This window comes from Xenopus laevis, chromosome 4S (assembly GCF_017654675.1).
Source record: "Xenopus laevis strain J_2021 chromosome 4S, Xenopus_laevis_v10.1, whole genome shotgun sequence".
Classification (NCBI taxonomy): Eukaryota; Metazoa; Chordata; class Amphibia; order Anura; family Pipidae; genus Xenopus; species Xenopus laevis.
This window is the reverse complement of record NC_054378.1, coordinates 119,305,581-119,322,887: the sequence shown is the minus strand read 5'-3', so window position 1 is coordinate 119,322,887 and position 17,307 is coordinate 119,305,581. Positions and strand designations below refer to the sequence as shown.

Sequence of the window (17,307 nt, the reverse complement as noted above, 5' to 3'; positions counted from 1 at the left end):
ACTTACAGCATCCTCTCTGGCATTTGCCAGAATACACAGATAGCCAGTCCAGGCCTGCCGTTATCCAGAATTGTTGGGACCTCAGGTTTTTTTCTGTACTTTAAATCTACTAAAAAAGCATGTAAACATGAATTAAACCCAATAGGACTGTTCTGCCTCCAATAAGGATCAATTCTAGCTCAGTTGGGATCAATCAAAAATTACTGTTTTATTATTACAGGGAAAAAGGAAGCCATTTTTCAGTATTTCATTAAAATGGGGTCTATTGGAGACATCCTTCCCTTAATTCAGAGCTTTCTAAATAATGAGTTTTCAGATAACGGATCCTTACCTGTACTCATAAAGAGAACTAGAAACTGGGCCTATTCTGTTTTTGTCACAAGATGTCAATGGGTCCCAAACCTCACCGTTATGCTGGTGGGAAGGAAACTTTGTTTACCCAGTGGACATTAAAATGAACATTTAACATATTTTACTTTTAAATGATAGATGACATTAAGTAAAGACAATCAAATGTCCTGTGTGACAGCTAGGGTTGCCACCTGGCTGGTATTTTACCAGGCCAGCCAGTAAAACACCTGCCAAGGTCGGGGTCAGTATTACAAATTTACTGGCAGTGTAGTTGCCGGTAAATTTGTAATTCCCCTAACAAAAGCTCTTGGCCCACCCCTAATCCTCTCAAAACCTACCTTTTCTCCGCCTTCTGGCCATCGTGTGCCGTGGCTCCACCCCTTTTACATCACATCCCACCCCTTTTACATCACATCCTGCCACTTTTGTTCCCGCCCCCATCATGGGCCAGTGGAAATCTTATGAAAAGGTGGCAACCTTAGTGACAGCAGAGGAGCACATGGACACCATCCTCCAGCTCTTCTGTATTCTTTGGGTCCTCTTCCTTCCCTTCGGCAATTTCCGGCACTTTTGGTGCATGCGCAGTTGCTACGAACTGGAAGGCTGGTCCAACTGTGCATGCACCAATATGGCGTCCACTTCCCAAAGAATAGAGAAGAGCTGCCCATGAGCTCCACTGCGCTTACTCTGCATCTATATATGAGTAATGAGGGGCGTTTTCAGGGGTAATCACCTATGTGGGGGGATTCAGGGAGGGGGGACTGTGTAGGGTGGATTTTTATTATTGGGGGTTTATTTCTCCTTTAAGTGCAACTGTGCCTTTAAATGCTCATAGGTATTTGTAAAATTCCACTAACGAGCATCCAGTGAACCCATTTCCAACAGCCACAAGAAGATAATTATATTATGCTAATTTGCATTCTTTCAGGTTTTAAACATAATTACTTCTTCCACTACACGTCCGCAGGGAATACACAGCTCTGCCTCATGTTGTCTGGCATCTCCAATGAGCACAATTCCTTCTTTTCATTTACTAAACACAAATAATTTACTTACGTTTGGCTCCGAGATTTTACAGCTCTTTGCACTGCACGTTGGGGAACCTTTGCTATCGGCTCATTACGTCGACTGCACCTCTAAGGGCTCTTACAGACGAGCGTTTGAAGCTGCGCTCCCCTGCGTTCCGCTTTTATGCGTTCAGCCGCAGGGGAGCGCAGGAGTAGACGCATTTTTTCAATGAGGCTGTACTCACATAGGCGCATGTAGGCGCTGAACGCAGGAAAAATGCAGCATGTTGCGTCTCAACCTGCGTTCGGCACCTACACGCGCCTGTGTGAGTACAGCCCCATTGGAAAAAACTGAATGCGCCTACTCCTGCGCTCCCCTGCGGCTGAACGCAGAAAAACGGAACGCAGGGGAGCGCAGCTTCAAACGCTCGTCAGTAAGAGCTCTTATGCTGCCATGCAGTTTGATGTTTCAGCCAGGGAGGGAGGGATCCAGATTTAAATCTGGGAGTGCTTTTGCCGACAGATTAACTTGTGGGAATCGTAGAAATAAATGTGATAATAAACACACCTTTTTGAAGTATATGAAAAGAGTCCAGGTTCAAATCTTACTTTTATGGACCATGTGGGGCTTAAGGGAGTTGTTCACCTGTGACTTAACTGTTAGTATGACGTAGAGAGGGATATTCTGAGACAATTTGCAATTGGTTTTCAGTTGTTACTTGGCTTTTTATTCAGCAGCTCTCCAGTTTGCAATTTTGGCAATCTGGTTGCTAGGGTACAAATTACCCTAGCAACCATGCACTGATTTGAATAAGAGGCTGGAATATAAATAGGAGAGGCCTGAATAGAAAGATGAGTGATAAAAAGTAGCAATAACAATACATTTGTAGCCTTACAGAGCATTTGTTTTTAGATGGGGTCAGTGACCCCCATTTAAATGCTGGGAAGAGTCAGAAAAAGAAGGCAAATACTTCAAAAAAATATAAAAAATAAATAATGAAGACGAATTGAAAAATTGCTTAGAATTACCCATTATATAACATACAAAGGGGCAGATTTACTAAGGTTCGAGTGAATTTTCGAAGTACAAAAAGTTAGAATTTCGAAGTGATGTTTTGGATACTTCAACCATCGAATAGGATACTACGACTTCGAATTTACTTCGACTTCGATTTGAAGTAAAAACCGTTTGAATATTCGACCATTCGATAATCTAAGTACTGTCGACTTCGACTTCAATACTTCGCCAAATTAAACCTGTTGAATTGCTATGTTAGCCTATGGGGACCTTCTACAAACTTTCTTATGTCTTTACACATCGAATAAAATCCTTTGATCGTATGCTAAAATCGTTCCATTCTAACGATTTTTATTCGTTCGTAGGATTGCCAAATACGGTAAAAACCATCTAATTTTTCAATTCGATGGCTGAGTTTCGAATTTTTTTGTACTTCGAAATTTGACCCTTGATAAATCTGCCCCTAAAGGTTAACTTGAAGGGGAACCACCCCTTTAAATTCCACCAGGGGGACGCCTATCAAAACTTTTGTGGGCCCCAAACATTATGCCACTGGAGATAAATTAAAAATGCAAATTAAAGAGATTCATCACCATTGAACGAATCTTTAGTATTATCTAGAGAATGATATTCTGAGACAATTAGCAATTGGTCTTCATTTTTTATTACTTATGATTTTTGAGTTATTTAGCTTTTTGTTCAGCAGCTCTCCAGTTTGTAATTTCCGCCATCTAGTTGCTAGGGTTCAAATTACCATAGCAACCATACATTGATTTGAAGAAGAGACTGGAATATGAACAGGAGGTGCCTGACTCGAAAAAAATGAGTAATAAAAACAATAAAAAATTAGAAATAACAATAAATTTGTAGCCTTACAGAACATTTGTTTTTAAATGGTGTTAGTGACCCACATTTTAAAGATGGAAGGAGTCAAAAGAAGAAGGTAAAAAATTAAAAAACAAATAAAAATAAATAATGAAAACCAATTGAAGGGTTGCTTTGAATTGGCCATTCTATAAGATACTAAATGTTAACCCAACCCATGTAGATGAACAGAACATGCAGCTCTACCTTCAGCCGGTGGCAGATAAATCATTACTGTCTCATATTTCTCCTTTATTGGACTTTTTACTTTTATTATGTATAATGTAGTCATTTATAAGAAAAACATGCAATTCTTTTACATATAATACCAGAATAGGGACAAATGTTTCAGCCGAGGGGAAATTAAGTGGAAAATGATTTTTTTTCCCCTTGAAGTGAATGACGAAGTGCAAGTTCCACGGCTTATTAAATTGGTGCGAAAATTCTACATGTGGAAGAGAATGTAATTATTTACTCTCTGATGGTTCCCTGACTGTGATGAGCCAAAGGGTGGGAATGAAATATTATTTGAAGGCAAAATTCTTCGCTTGTGTTGGTTTTTTGGTAAAGCTCTGCCATTGCCAGCAGAGTGGCTTGTGGGCACAAATGACTTTAGGGGTCTACACAGAGGTGACTGCCAGGGGTCCTGAACATAGAGGTGCCTCGCAGAGCAGCTGTTGGAAATAGGAAGAGTGGGGGATATCAGGAATAATAGGCAAGATGATGTCAGAGGGGCAGTAATAACTGGGGTTCCACAAAATTCTTAGTTTTGGGCCTGGGCCTTGCTGCTACTACATATGGCTAAAAGAAAATGTCACTTTCAGCAACTAGGGATGCACCGAATCCAGGATTCGGTTCGGGATTCGGCCAGGATTCGGCCTTTTTCAGCAGGATTCGGATTCGGCCGAATCCTTCTGCCTGGCCGAACCGAATCCTAATTTGCATATGCAAATTAGGGACAGCGAGGGAAATCGCGTGACATTTTGGTTACAAAACAAGGAAGTAAAAAATGTTTTCCCCCTCCTACCCGAACCCGGATTCGGTTCGGTATTCGGCCGTATCTTTTGCGAAGTATTCGGGGGTTCGGCCGAATCCAAAATAGTGGATTCGGTGCATCCCCATCAGCAACATTTCAATATGCATTTATTAACACTGTCATCTGTAAATGTAATTGATATTGAAATAATAAGTCTGGCTCTTTATGTTTTCTGCACTTCAGGTTGTGACTCCTGAAACAATGCAGTGAACATCTGTGCCTCTATAGAGGCCCCCAGTAGCTCCCCGTCTTCTTTTCCGCTGCTTCTCAGCACATCCTCAGGCCTGCTCACCTTCAATACACGGTATTTACAGTATATACACAATGATTAGTAATTCAGATTGCTCCCTGGTATAACAACTTGTGCATCGTTTTTTTGTCAGTGAGGGAACCTGACGGAATTCTGTTATCCTATTCCATATTAATGTCCGGGATCTTCAGCTTGCTGGTAATCCTAGCCAAAAGGCAAATATGAAATCCATAGCAACATGAGGGATGTTTTATGAAACACACAACATTAATAAATCATTTTCGCTAATGCACTCTCAGTACTGTTTAGGGACAATTTAATAACAGTTGCTAGCCAGGGGCAGTAACCTATAGCAACCAGATGCTTTCAGACAGAACACCAGTAAACTATTCGTTGATATACAGTAGGCTTCTAGATACAGAACCAACTTTCCCCTCAACTGTATTCTCCCATTTAAAGGGATCCTGTCATAGGAAAACATGTTTTTTTCAAAACGCATCAGTTAATAGTGCTACTCCAGCAGAATTCTGCACTGAAATCCATTTCTCAAAAGAGCAAACAGATTTTTTATATTCAATTTTGAAATCTGACATGGGGCTAGACATTTTGTCAATTTCCCAGCTGCCCCTGGTCATGTGACTTGTGCCTGCACTTTAGGAGAGAAATGCTTTCTGGCAGGCTGCTGTTTTTCCTTCTCAATGTAACTGAATGTGTCTCCGTGGGACATGGGTTTTTACTATTGAGTGTTGTTCTTAGATCTACCAGGCAGCTGTTATCTTGTGTTAGGGAGCTGTTATCTGGTTACCTTCCCATTGTTCTTTTGTTTGGCTGCTGGGGGGGGGGGGAGGGAGGGGCTGATATCACTCCAACTTGCAGTACAGCAGTAAAGAGTGATTGAAGTTTATCAGAGCACAAGTCACATGACTGGGGGCAGCTGGGAAACTGACAAAATGTCTAGCCCCATGTCAGATTTCAAAATTGAATATAAAAAAAATCTGTTTGCTCCTTTGAGAAATGAATTTCAGTGCAGAATTCTGCTGGAGCAGCACTATTAACTGATTCATTTCCAATGACAGTATCCCCTTTTTAAAATCACTAGTTTACTCTTTAAAGAGGATTGAAAGGCAGCTTAGAAGAGGCAAGGGCGAAATAAGAAAGCATTGTTACACGCACAAGATCAGATATAGTAAAACGGGTAAAAAATCCTGTTTTATCATACAGAATTAGTAGAATTAGTCATAATTATCACTGACACCAGGGTTTCTGTGCTGCCATGTAGTAATTATCTGTATTAATTACTAATCAGCCTTATATTGTGACATTTCTATTCTATGTGTACTGTATATTGTGAGTGGCTCCCTAAGCTCAGTAAGTGACAGCAGCACAGAGCATGTGCAGTGAATCAGCAGAAAAGAAGATGGAGAGCTACTGGGGCATCTTTGGAGACACAGATCTTTACTGCTAAAGGGCTGTGGTACAGAAGCCCATAAAACATATGTACAACATAATGTACAACATTTCTAGCTAATTCTTTAGTTAGGCTTCAGTTCTTTAAGTTCAGATTTATCAAGGGTCGAATTTTGAAGTTAAAAATACTTCGAAATTCAACCATCGAATTAAAATACTTTGAATTCGAATATCGAATTCGAACTTTTTTTCATCGAATTTGGCCATCGAGCAATCAAAGTAAAATCGAATGATGAAACGATTAAATCCTTTGAATCGAACGATTGAACGATTTTTACTTCGACTTCAAAAACTTAGAAAAATGCTGTAGAAGGTCCCCATAGGCTAACATAGCACTTCGGCAGGTTTAATTTGGCGAAGTTTTTTTAAAGAGACAGTACTTCGATTATCGAATGGTCGAATATTCAAACTATTTTTACTACGAATCGAATTCGAAGTAAATTCGAAGTCGTAGTATCCTATTCGATGGTCAAAGTATCTAAAAATTACTTCGAATTTCGAAATTTTTTGCTTCAAAAATTCCATTGAATTCACTTCTAAATCTGCCCCTAAGTGTCACTGACATCTGAGCATCAATTTCCTTTTTAATTTCAAAATGGTACAAACGCAAAGACCTGAAAATGAAGGTCTAAATGTTTCAGAACATCAAATTTAAGTAATATCCTTACTAATCCTTGGAGAACATGAGGGGCTCCCATTGGATAACCCTTACATCGTTGCAGACCTGTTACTACAAATGAGCGCTATATTTGGAAATATATTTAATGAAATCACACAACTCTTCTATGTAGCGGATACAAAACAATAATTTATTTTTCTCATTGGCATGTTGGTAACTATCTGTGATTTTATGAAATTGCAAATTATTATTATTTTTTTATAAATTTCAGTACAAAGAAATAATGAAAGCTAAGTGTTAAAAAGGAGGCGCCGTTCTTACAGCACATTTATTTTAAGCCCTGAACATAAAGCACAGGGCGAGGAAATGAAACCTCTTTATCGAACCTGTTAAAGCTTAACATTGAATAACATTCTCTTCATATAAAATAGGAACTCTCCCACAAGTGATGAGTAGGCTGGAGGCAGGGTAACGGCCGCTGACATACACTTGCACGAGAGATGCTGTTATTGTAAATATGGATAAATAGGAAGGCAGATATAATATAAAAGGACACAACAGCAAAATACAAAATACAGTCTTATAAAATATCATTTTCATATTGCCAGTTGCTCTTGTGTTTTTTTTAGGCAAAAAGGAGGAAAAAAAGCTTGTGTGTTGTTTATGAATATGGTTTAAAGATAGTACATGTGTAATTAGGACTATTTGGCATTCACGTATTTAATATCTGCAGGGAAAATAGGTACCAGCTGAGTTTTCATAATAAGCAGAGACCCTTCTGCATTGTGGGTGTTTACAGGTGTCTTTAGTAGGAGGAGTGGCCTGGGCTTAAACAGGCTTAAGGGCAGAGACACACGCTCAGATTCGGGGAGATTTAGTCGCCCGGAAATAAAACGCCTCTTCTTCGGGGCGGGTATTCTCACCGAACTGCCTCCGGCCGGCTAGAATCTAAACCACCAGAGGGTTGGCACTTGGAACACTTAATTTTCCGAAGTTGCCCAAAGTTTCCTCGTGAGGCAACTTCAGGCCACAACGGAAAACAAAGCGCACCGATTGCCATCCCGATTTACATTCTAGCCGGTGGGAGGCAGTTCGGGGAGATTAGTCACCCGAAGAAGAGGATATTTGTCGCTGGGAGACTAATCTCCCCGAATCTGAGCATGTGTCTCTTCCCTTAAAGGACGTCAACAAAGATATTTGTTGATATAACAACATTATGTAATCTGCCCCTTGGGGCAGGACAGTGCAAAGAAGTTCAGAATACGGAGCAGGAGGCCCATATCTAATGAACCCCAGTAGAAAGGAGGGCCAGACAGAGGGGTTCTGTGTTTTAGTTGTTGTCTGTGAGAAGTGGCATAGTGCTCTTTGTTATAACAGGAAGTAGAATCTCATAACAGGAAGTATCATGTCAGAACAGGAAGTACACAGGGTATAGTCACCATTTTTTGCCTTTGGCAGGAAGTTGACAACAGTTGGAAAGTGCTATCATACCCTTCAGCAGTTCCTTCTTCTAAAGGACAGTTCTGGGGTCCTGTGATTTTTGGACTGCTCCAATATACAATCTGTATCTTATCAACAGTGAATTAGTAATTAACATTTTAAGTGGTCTCATTGGTTCATCACCACTGCTTCCCAACCAAACAAACAGACAGCTCTGTATAATTCCCCACTGCACCCCCAATATGTTGCACTGCAATACGTCTCTTCCCCCTGTAGCTCTGAAGGTAGTACACAGTTTTGGCACCCATTAGATGTAGCATGATAACATTTTTATAAAAGGCAAACTATTAACACAGTGATGGCAATTACCTTATATTTACAAAAAAAAAAAAAAAAAGTAAACAGAAAAACAAAAAAAAACCTTGCCACATTGAACGAGGCGGGGAATTCTACCTCATCGGTAGTTTTGTTATTTACAGAAATGTCTGATCTCTGAAATTATACAGTCGTCACCGACAGGAGAGAGTTGTAGACTCGGGTCCCATCGGGCGACTTGGTGCCGTGAGTCAAGAGTTCTTGGATTGTCATCCAGTTGTCGAAAACCTTTTTATTTCTTTTCTTCATCATCTTTTTGTGGCTGAGGTCAATAATGCTGACTTCTTTGTTGTCTTCTGTGCTTTGCTTTTCCTTCAAACAATCCAACCTGCTCTGCATCATGTACTCTCGTCTCCTCTTCTGTTCGTTAGCTCTGCGTACATGCTGCTTCCGTTCCTCCTTGCTCCAGTAACGCCCCATTTTCATCTCACTGATGGCATCATCGTCTGTCGTCATTCCACTTCTCTCTTCCTTTATCTTTATGGCACGTTCTTTTAACAGTTTATCCCTGACTGGGCGCTTGGTGATGTATCGGGACCCATCGCTGCGCACCTTCACCTTCCATTCCATTCTGGGTTCCATTGAGTTGGAGAGGTCTTTGCACATGCTGACCAAACTCATCTGACTCTGTGCATATTCCACAGCTGATTTTTGCTGGATCAGCTGCATGTAACTCTGATAGTGCTGTGCATGGGCGGGTATGTGAGCATGTTTGTATGGAGAGTGCCGATATGGTGGGGCATAACTGCCAGACACTTTGTCCTGAGAAATGTGATTTTTATCAGTGTCACTGGTCTTTCTTTCCTTTGTCTCTGTTTGTTGACTTGAATCTGTATCCTTCGGAGGGAGATGGTACCTGGCAGGACTGGATTCACGACTATCTCCGTTGCTTTGTGCAGTTTTCTGTGGAGCACTGCATGCGGCATTGCCCACTGCACCTTCAGCATTAGGGGAGTTAATGATATCTGCCATCCTACGCAATGAGTTGTCAGGGGAAATTTCTAAAGTTAATGGGGTGCTACGGCAGCTTTCCCCAGTGTTATAGGCACTTGAGCTATCCTTGTCTGACTTCTCTGGCAGTTCTGTGATGTCCGACAGCTCATGTCGGCGCACATCAATGCTTGTGTTGTAATTGTGGAAACCGCTGTTGTGCAACATCCAACTATCTCTGTACTGGTCTTTCAGCTGCTGCATTTTGTGGGCACGGACAATGTTTAAACATTCGAGTTCAATGCTGTGCAGCTCTTCATTCAACATCTCTAACTCTCTGTCTACACTTTCTTGGTCACTCCTGTTGGTCTCCATTGTACTGCTCTGGTAATAGCGACTTTGCTGGTTGGAGCTCTGCACTTGACATTTTAGTTCTAAAAGCTCCCTGAACCTCTCGCACTCATCCATAGGGATCCCCAGAAAATCAGCATCAGTGCAGTCTGCTGATATGAAAGACTCATTGCTGAATTGCATATCACCACTGCCCAGGGTATCCTGGCTGTACATAAGCTTCTTATGGCTTCCTAGAGTCGTATGGTCATCGGCAAGATTCTCCTGCTCTGAACTTTCATCATTTCGAGTGCTCTCATCAGTGCGGCCAATACCACTGTCTTTCTCAAGATGATTCGATAATAGCTTCTAGATACAGAACCAACTTTCCCCTCAACTGTATTCTCCCATTTAAAGGGATCCTGTCATAGGAAAACATGTTTTTTTCAAAACGCATCAGTTAATAGTGCTACTCCAGCAGAATTCTGCACTGAAATCCATTTCTCAAAAGAGCAAACAGATTTTTTATATTCAATTTTGAAATCTGACATGGGGCTAGACATTTTGTCAATTTCCCAGCTGCCCCTGGTCATGTGACTTGTGCCTGCACTTTAGGAGAGAAATGCTTTCTGGCAGGCTGCTGTTTTTCCTTCTCAATGTAACTGAATGTGTCTCCGTGGGACATGGGTTTTTACTATTGAGTGTTGTTCTTAGATCTACCAGGCAGCTGTTATCTTGTGTTAGGGAGCTGTTATCTGGTTACCTTCCCATTGTTCTTTTGTTTGGCTGCTGGGGGGGGGGAGGGAGGGGCTGATATCACTCCAACTTGCAGTACAGCAGTAAAGAGTGATTGAAGTTTATCAGAGCACAAGTCACATGACTGGGGGCAGCTGGGAAACTGACAAAATGTCTAGCCCCATGTCAGATTTCAAAATTGAATATAAAAAAAATCTGTTTGCTCCTTTGAGAAATGAATTTCAGTGCAGAATTCTGCTGGAGCAGCACTATTAACTGATTCATTTCCAATGACAGTATCCCCTTTTTAAAATCACTAGTTTACCCTTTAAAGAGGATTGAAAGGCAGCTTAGAAGAGGCAAGGGCGAAATAAGAAAGCATTGTTACACGCACAAGATCAGATATAGTAAAACGGGTAAAAAATCCTGTTTTATCATACAGAATTAGTAGAATTAGTCATAATTATCACTGACACCAGGGTTTCTGTGCTGCCATGTAGTAATTATCTGTATTAATTACTAATCAGCCTTATATTGTGACATTTCTATTCTATGTGTACTGTATATTGTGAGTGGCTCCCTAAGCTCAGTAAGTGACAGCAGCACAGAGCATGTGCAGTGAATCAGCAGAAAAGAAGATGGAGAGCTACTGGGGCATCTTTGGAGACACAGATCTTTACTGCTAAAGGGCTGTGGTACAGAAGCCCATAAAACATATGTACAACATAATGTACAACATTTCTAGCTAATTCTTTAGTTAGGCTTCAGTTCTTTAAGTTCAGATTTATCAAGGGTCGAATTTTGAAGTTAAAAATACTTCGAAATTCAACCATCGAATTAAAATACTTTGAATTCGAATATCGAATTCGAACTTTTTTTCATCGAATTTGGCCATCGAGCAATCAAAGTAAAATCGAATGATGAAACGATTAAATCCTTTGAATCGAACGATTGAACGATTTTTACTTCGACTTCAAAAACTTAGAAAAATGCTGTAGAAGGTCCCCATAGGCTAACATAGCACTTCGGCAGGTTTAATTTGGCGAAGTTTTTTTAAAGAGACAGTACTTCGATTATCGAATGGTCGAATATTCAAACTATTTTTACTACGAATCGAATTCGAAGTAAATTCGAAGTCGTAGTATCCTATTCGATGGTCGAAGTATCTAAAAATTACTTCGAATTTCGAAATTTTTTGCTTCAAAAATTCCATTGAATTCACTTCTAAATCTGCCCCTAAGTGTCACTGACATCTGAGCATCAATTTCCTTTTTAATTTCAAAATGGTACAAACGCAAAGACCTGCAAATGAAGGTCTAAATGTTTCAGAACATCAAATTTAAGTAATATCCTTACTAATCCTTGGAGAACATGAGGGGCTCCCATTGGATAACCCTTACATCGTTGCAGACCTGTTACTACAAATGAGCGCTATATTTGAAAATATATTTAATGAAATCACACAACTCTTCTATGTAGCGGATACAAAACAATAATTTATTTTTCTCATTGGCATGTTGGTAACTATCTGTGATTTTATGAAATTGCAAATTATTATTATTTTTTATAAATTTCAGTACAAAGAAATAATGAAAGCTAAGTGTTAAAAAGGAGGCGCCGTGCTTACAGCACATTTATTTTAAGCCCTGAACATAAAGCACAGGGCGAGGAAATGAAACCTCTTTATCGAACCTGTTAAAGCTTAACATTGAATAACATTCTCTTCATATAAAATAGGAACTCTTCCACAAGTGATGAGTAGGCTGGAGGCAGGGTAACGGCCGCTGACATACACTTGCACGAGAGATGCTGTTATTGTAAATATGGATAAATAGGAAGGCAGATATAATATAAAAGGACACAACAGCAAAATACAAAATACAGTCTTATAAAATATCATTTTCATATTGCCAGTTGCTCTTGTGTTTTTTTTAGGCAAAAAGGAGGAAAAAAAGCTTGTGTGTTGTTTATGAATATGGTTTAAAGATAGTACATGTGTAATTAGGACTATTTGGCATTCACGTATTTAATATCTGCAGGGAAAATAGGTACCAGCTGAGTTTTCATAATAAGCAGAGACCCTTCTGCATTGTGGGTGTTTACAGGTGTCTTTAGTAGGAGGAGTGGCCTGGGCTTAAACAGGCTTAAGGGCAGAGACACACGCTCAGATTCGGGGAGATTTAGTCGCCCGGAAATAAAACGCCTCTTCTTCGGGGCGGGTATTCTCACCGAACTGCCTCCGGCCGGCTAGAATCTAAACCACCAGAGGGTTGGCACTTGGAACACTTAATTTTCCGAAGTTGCCCAAAGTTTCCTCGTGAGGCAACTTCAGGCCACAACGGAAAACAAAGCGCACCGATTGCCATCCCGATTTACATTCTAGCCGGTGGGAGGCAGTTCGGGGAGATTAGTCACCCTGAACATACCTCCCAACATTTTGGAAGTAAAAAGAGGGACAAAAATTTTTTTCCCGCATGTAGCGCAGCAATTTTTTGACCACACCCCTTTCTGTGGCCACACCCCCTAATTACCATGTTTGTTTTACAAAATTTGGCAGGTTATGAAAGTTTGAAAATATTTCTCCTTATCTAAACTGTGTTTTTGTGTCTCAAAACTGTTACAAAGTATCTTATTTGCACCTGTTAGCTGTTCTGGGCTCTCTGCTAAAAGCCAATTAAGTGAGAAACTTTGTTTCTTTTTCTGGCTGTTCAGTGCAGAGAAAAGAGGGACTTTCCAGTACAAATGAGGGACTGCGGGCTGAGCTGTCAAAAGAGGGACTGTCCCTCAGAAAAAGGGACAGTTGGGAGGTATGGGAAGAAGAGGATATTTGTCGCTGGGAGACTAATCTCCCCGAATCTGAGCATGTGTCTCTTCCCTTAAAGGACGTCAACAAAGATATTTGTTGATATAACAACATTATGTAATCTGCCCCTTGGGGCAGGACAGTGCAAAGAAGTTCAGAATACGGAGCAGGAGGCCCATATCTAATGAACCCCAGTAGAAAGGAGGGCCAGACAGAGGGGTTCTGTGTTTTAGTTGTTGTCTGTGAGAAGTGGCAGAGTGCTCTTTGTTATAACAGGAAGTAGAATCTCATAACAGGAAGTATCATGTCAGAACAGGAAGTACACAGGGTATAGTCACCATTTTTTGCCTTTGGCAGGAAGTTGACAACAGTTGGAAAGTGCTATCATACCCTTCAGCAGTTCCTTCTTCTAAAGGACAGTTCTGGGGTCCTGTGATTTTTGGACTGCTCCAATATACAATCTGTATCTTATCAACAGTGAATTAGTAATTAACATTTTAAGTGGTCTCATTGGTTCATCACCACTGCTTCCCAACCAAACAAACAGACAGCTCTGTATAATTCCCCACTGCACCCCCAATATGTTGCACTGCAATACGTCTCTTCCCCCTGTAGCTCTGAAGGTAGTACACAGTTTTGGCACCCATTAGATGTAGCATGATAACATTTTTATAAAAGGCAAACTATTAACACAGTGATGGCAATTACCTTATATTTACAAAAAAAAAAAAAAAAAGTAAACAGAAAAACAAAAAAAAACCTTGCCACATTGAACGAGGCGGGGAATTCTACCTCATCGGTAGTTTTGTTATTTACAGAAATGTCTGATCTCTGAAATTATACAGTCGTCACCGACAGGAGAGAGTTGTAGACTCGGGTCCCATCGGGCGACTTGGTGCCGTGAGTCAAGAGTTCTTGGATTGTCATCCAGTTGTCGAAAACCTTTTTATTTCTTTTCTTCATCATCTTTTTGTGGCTGAGGTCAATAATGCTGACTTCTTTGTTGTCTTCTGTGCTTTGCTTTTCCTTCAAACAATCCAACCTGCTCTGCATCATGTACTCTCGTCTCCTCTTCTGTTCGTTAGCTCTGCGTACATGCTGCTTCCGTTCCTCCTTGCTCCAGTAACGCCCCATTTTCATCTCACTGATGGCATCATCGTCTGTCGTCATTCCACTTCTCTCTTCCTTTATCTTTATGGCACGTTCTTTTAACAGTTTATCCCTGACTGGGCGCTTGGTGATGTATCGGGACCCATCGCTGCGCACCTTCACCTTCCATTCCATTCTGGGTTCCATTGAGTTGGAGAGGTCTTTGCACATGCTGACCAAACTCATCTGACTCTGTGCATATTCCACAGCTGATTTTTGCTGGATCAGCTGCATGTAACTCTGATAGTGCTGTGCATGGGCGGGTATGTGAGCATGTTTGTATGGAGAGTGCCGATATGGTGGGGCATAACTGCCAGACACTTTGTCCTGAGAAATGTGATTTTTATCAGTGTCACTGGTCTTTCTTTCCTTTGTCTCTGTTTGTTGACTTGAATCTGTATCCTTCGGAGGGAGATGGTACCTGGCAGGACTGGATTCACGACTATCTCCGTTGCTTTGTGCAGTTTTCTGTGGAGCACTGCATGCGGCATTGCCCACTGCACCTTCAGCATTAGGGGAGTTAATGATATCTGCCATCCTACGCAATGAGTTGTCAGGGGAAATTTCTAAAGTTAATGGGGTGCTACGGCAGCTTTCCCCAGTGTTATAGGCACTTGAGCTATCCTTGTCTGACTTCTCTGGCAGTTCTGTGATGTCCGACAGCTCATGTCGGCGCACATCAATGCTTGTGTTGTAATTGTGGAAACCGCTGTTGTGCAACATCCAACTATCTCTGTACTGGTCTTTCAGCTGCTGCATTTTGTGGGCACGGACAATGTTTAAACATTCGAGTTCAATGCTGTGCAGCTCTTCATTCAACATCTCTAACTCTCTGTCTACACTTTCTTGGTCACTCCTGTTGGTCTCCATTGTACTGCTCTGGTAATAGCGACTTTGCTGGTTGGAGCTCTGCACTTGACATTTTAGTTCTAAAAGCTCCCTGAACCTCTCGCACTCATCCATAGGGATCCCCAGAAAATCAGCATCAGTGCAGTCTGCTGATATGAAAGACTCATTGCTGAATTGCATATCACCACTGCCCAGGGTATCCTGGCTGTACATAAGCTTCTTATGGCTTCCTAGAGTCGTATGGTCATCGGCAAGATTCTCCTGCTCTGAACTTTCATCATTTCGAGTGCTCTCATCAGTGCGGCCAATACCACTGTCTTTCTCAAGATGATTCGATAATAGCGTTGCAGTATCCGTGGTTCCACCATCTTCCTCAAGTTTTTTCTGTAGGGAAAAAAAAGATAAAAATAAACCATAGGAACAATAGTATATGGATGTATGCAAGTGTTCCATCATCTACCCACTATTAAAAAAAGAACTACATAAAAGCAGTTTTTGGATTTTTTTAAGACTTTTAATGTATAAACTATTTATTTAAGATTTTGTTTTTGTGGAGGTGGGGGCTGAGAACAGCAGCCATGGTGATTTTTTTTTCAATTTTAATTTGTAAATCCAAAAGCTGCTTTTTTCCCCTCGGGTCTGTTTACTGCACCCTGAGAATCGCTGCAGCGCCCGTTCCTCTGTGAATGTTCTAGCCCCTAAAGAAAGCAGTGTGTATTGTATATTCTGTGGTATTTGTCGTTGTTCTGTTCTGAGTTAGGCCTCTAGGCCTACATTTGAAAAAGCTATTAAACATATCTTAAATCAAAAAAAAAACTACATTGTGGTGTTTTGGTCTGTTGGCAAAACTTGGCTCAAGTAGAAGAACTGCAAGTCTATGTGATGTCAGTCTAGTATTGTGCCGCACCACCCTAGTGGCCAGTTTTATTAGACTGAATTATAAGATCAGCATTCACTAGGAGCAATGGAACAGGTACATCAGAGGTACCTGGACAGTTGGAGGGATTGGGACAAGCTTGGGGGTACAGTAGAAGATGATTTAAGATCCAGAAGCCTAGACTGAGAGTGAGATTTAGGGAGAACCCTTATTTGCTGTGCTAGACATTCTTGAATTAATTGCAGGATGACTGATACACATATCTGCAACCTGGTTATGAGGGAATGTAGCTGGTGACCAAATTCTGGACCTTAAAAGAGGGGTTGAACCCAAAAATAGCAGCATACATAAAATAAATAGTACATAGCAGTGTTAAAAGTCACTGCAAACTCATTTTTAGGTGAAATGCAAACAAAATTTTGTTTTGACTACAGCCAGTTGCCCAAATCATTATGTCGATGGTTTACCCAATAAAACTGTTGCAGTCAATGTGCTTGCCTTCAGTGAGCAGAGTATGAGGGGAGATTGAACTCTCTATTAGTGATTGGCGAATTTATTCGCCAGGCGCGAATTAGCGGCGAATTTGCGCGATTCGCGGCAGGCGAATAAATTCGCGAAACGCCCGCGAAAATTCGCCGAAAAAATTCGCCGGCGTCAAAAATTTTTTCCCAAAAACGAGACGCCGGCGCCGTTTCGCGAATTTTTCAACGTTTCGTGAATTTCGCGCGAAATTCGCGAATTTTTCGGCGAAACGGCGCAAATTCGCCCATCACTACTCTCTATTCAATAAAAGCAGAGTTTCTGGTTAAAACAGAATTTTGGGGTGGGTTTTTGCAACCCCTAGTAAAATGCCACCTGAGGCAAGGTTCTCACTTTTCTTAATCACATAAATGGAACTGGTTCAATGGCAAATTCCACTTCTGTTCTACCCTAAAACCTGCCCAGATTTCCCTGGCACAGCATCACTGCTTGAACTGACGAGAGTAATTACTCGTGTATCTGTCAGACTGATTTCCATGATGGTCATTCTCTGTATCTCGGACATTTTCATTGCAGAATCTATCATCCTTCTCCCCAGCGAGCCTTTCCTGTATAAACTCTACTTTCATTAGAGCGGCTGGTTTGTTTAATCCATTTAACGGAGGCTGGGAATGTGAATGGCCGACGTGACAAGCAATGCTGACAAAGGAGCTGGGGGAAATCGCAT

The 17,307-nt window shown here is 41.1% G+C and overlaps 2 protein-coding genes across 5 annotated transcripts in view; both read right to left on the bottom strand.

Annotated features, from left to right (window-relative positions):
* Positions 1-7,728: 7,728 nt before the first annotated feature.
* LOC121403707 (E3 ubiquitin-protein ligase PDZRN3-like) lies at positions 7,729-11,635 on the bottom strand. Its single transcript, XM_041591510.1, has 2 exons — positions 11,600-11,635; positions 7,729-10,056 (listed from the first exon to the last, which is right to left on the bottom strand). The coding sequence occupies exons 1-2, from the start codon at positions 11,633-11,635 to the stop codon at positions 8,551-8,553; spliced, it is 1,542 nt and encodes a 513-aa protein (XP_041447444.1). The 3' UTR covers positions 7,729-8,550.
* Positions 11,636-11,982: 347 nt separating this feature from the next.
* pdzrn3.L (PDZ domain containing ring finger 3 L homeolog) overlaps positions 11,983-17,307 on the bottom strand; it is a 180,436-nt gene continuing 175,111 nt past the window's right edge. For 3 of the 4 annotated variants that reach the window (XM_041591473.1, XM_041591474.1, XM_041591475.1), the window contains one exon: positions 13,940-15,607. In XM_041591473.1, coding sequence (XP_041447407.1) covers positions 14,063-15,607 — 1,545 coding nt within the window. In that variant the 3' untranslated portion in view covers positions 13,940-14,062. 4 annotated transcript variants of the gene reach the window in all.

Bases quoted from the DNA above. Each gene is read 5' to 3' on its own strand.
- LOC121403707 (XM_041591510.1), bottom strand. From the start codon at position 11,635: ATGGAATTTTTGAAGCAAAAAATTTCGAAATTCGAA. The intron at 10,057-11,599 runs GTAATTTTTAGA...TTCTGTATCTAG, and splicing joins AAAAAATTTCGAAATTCGAA to AAGCTATTATCGAATCATCT.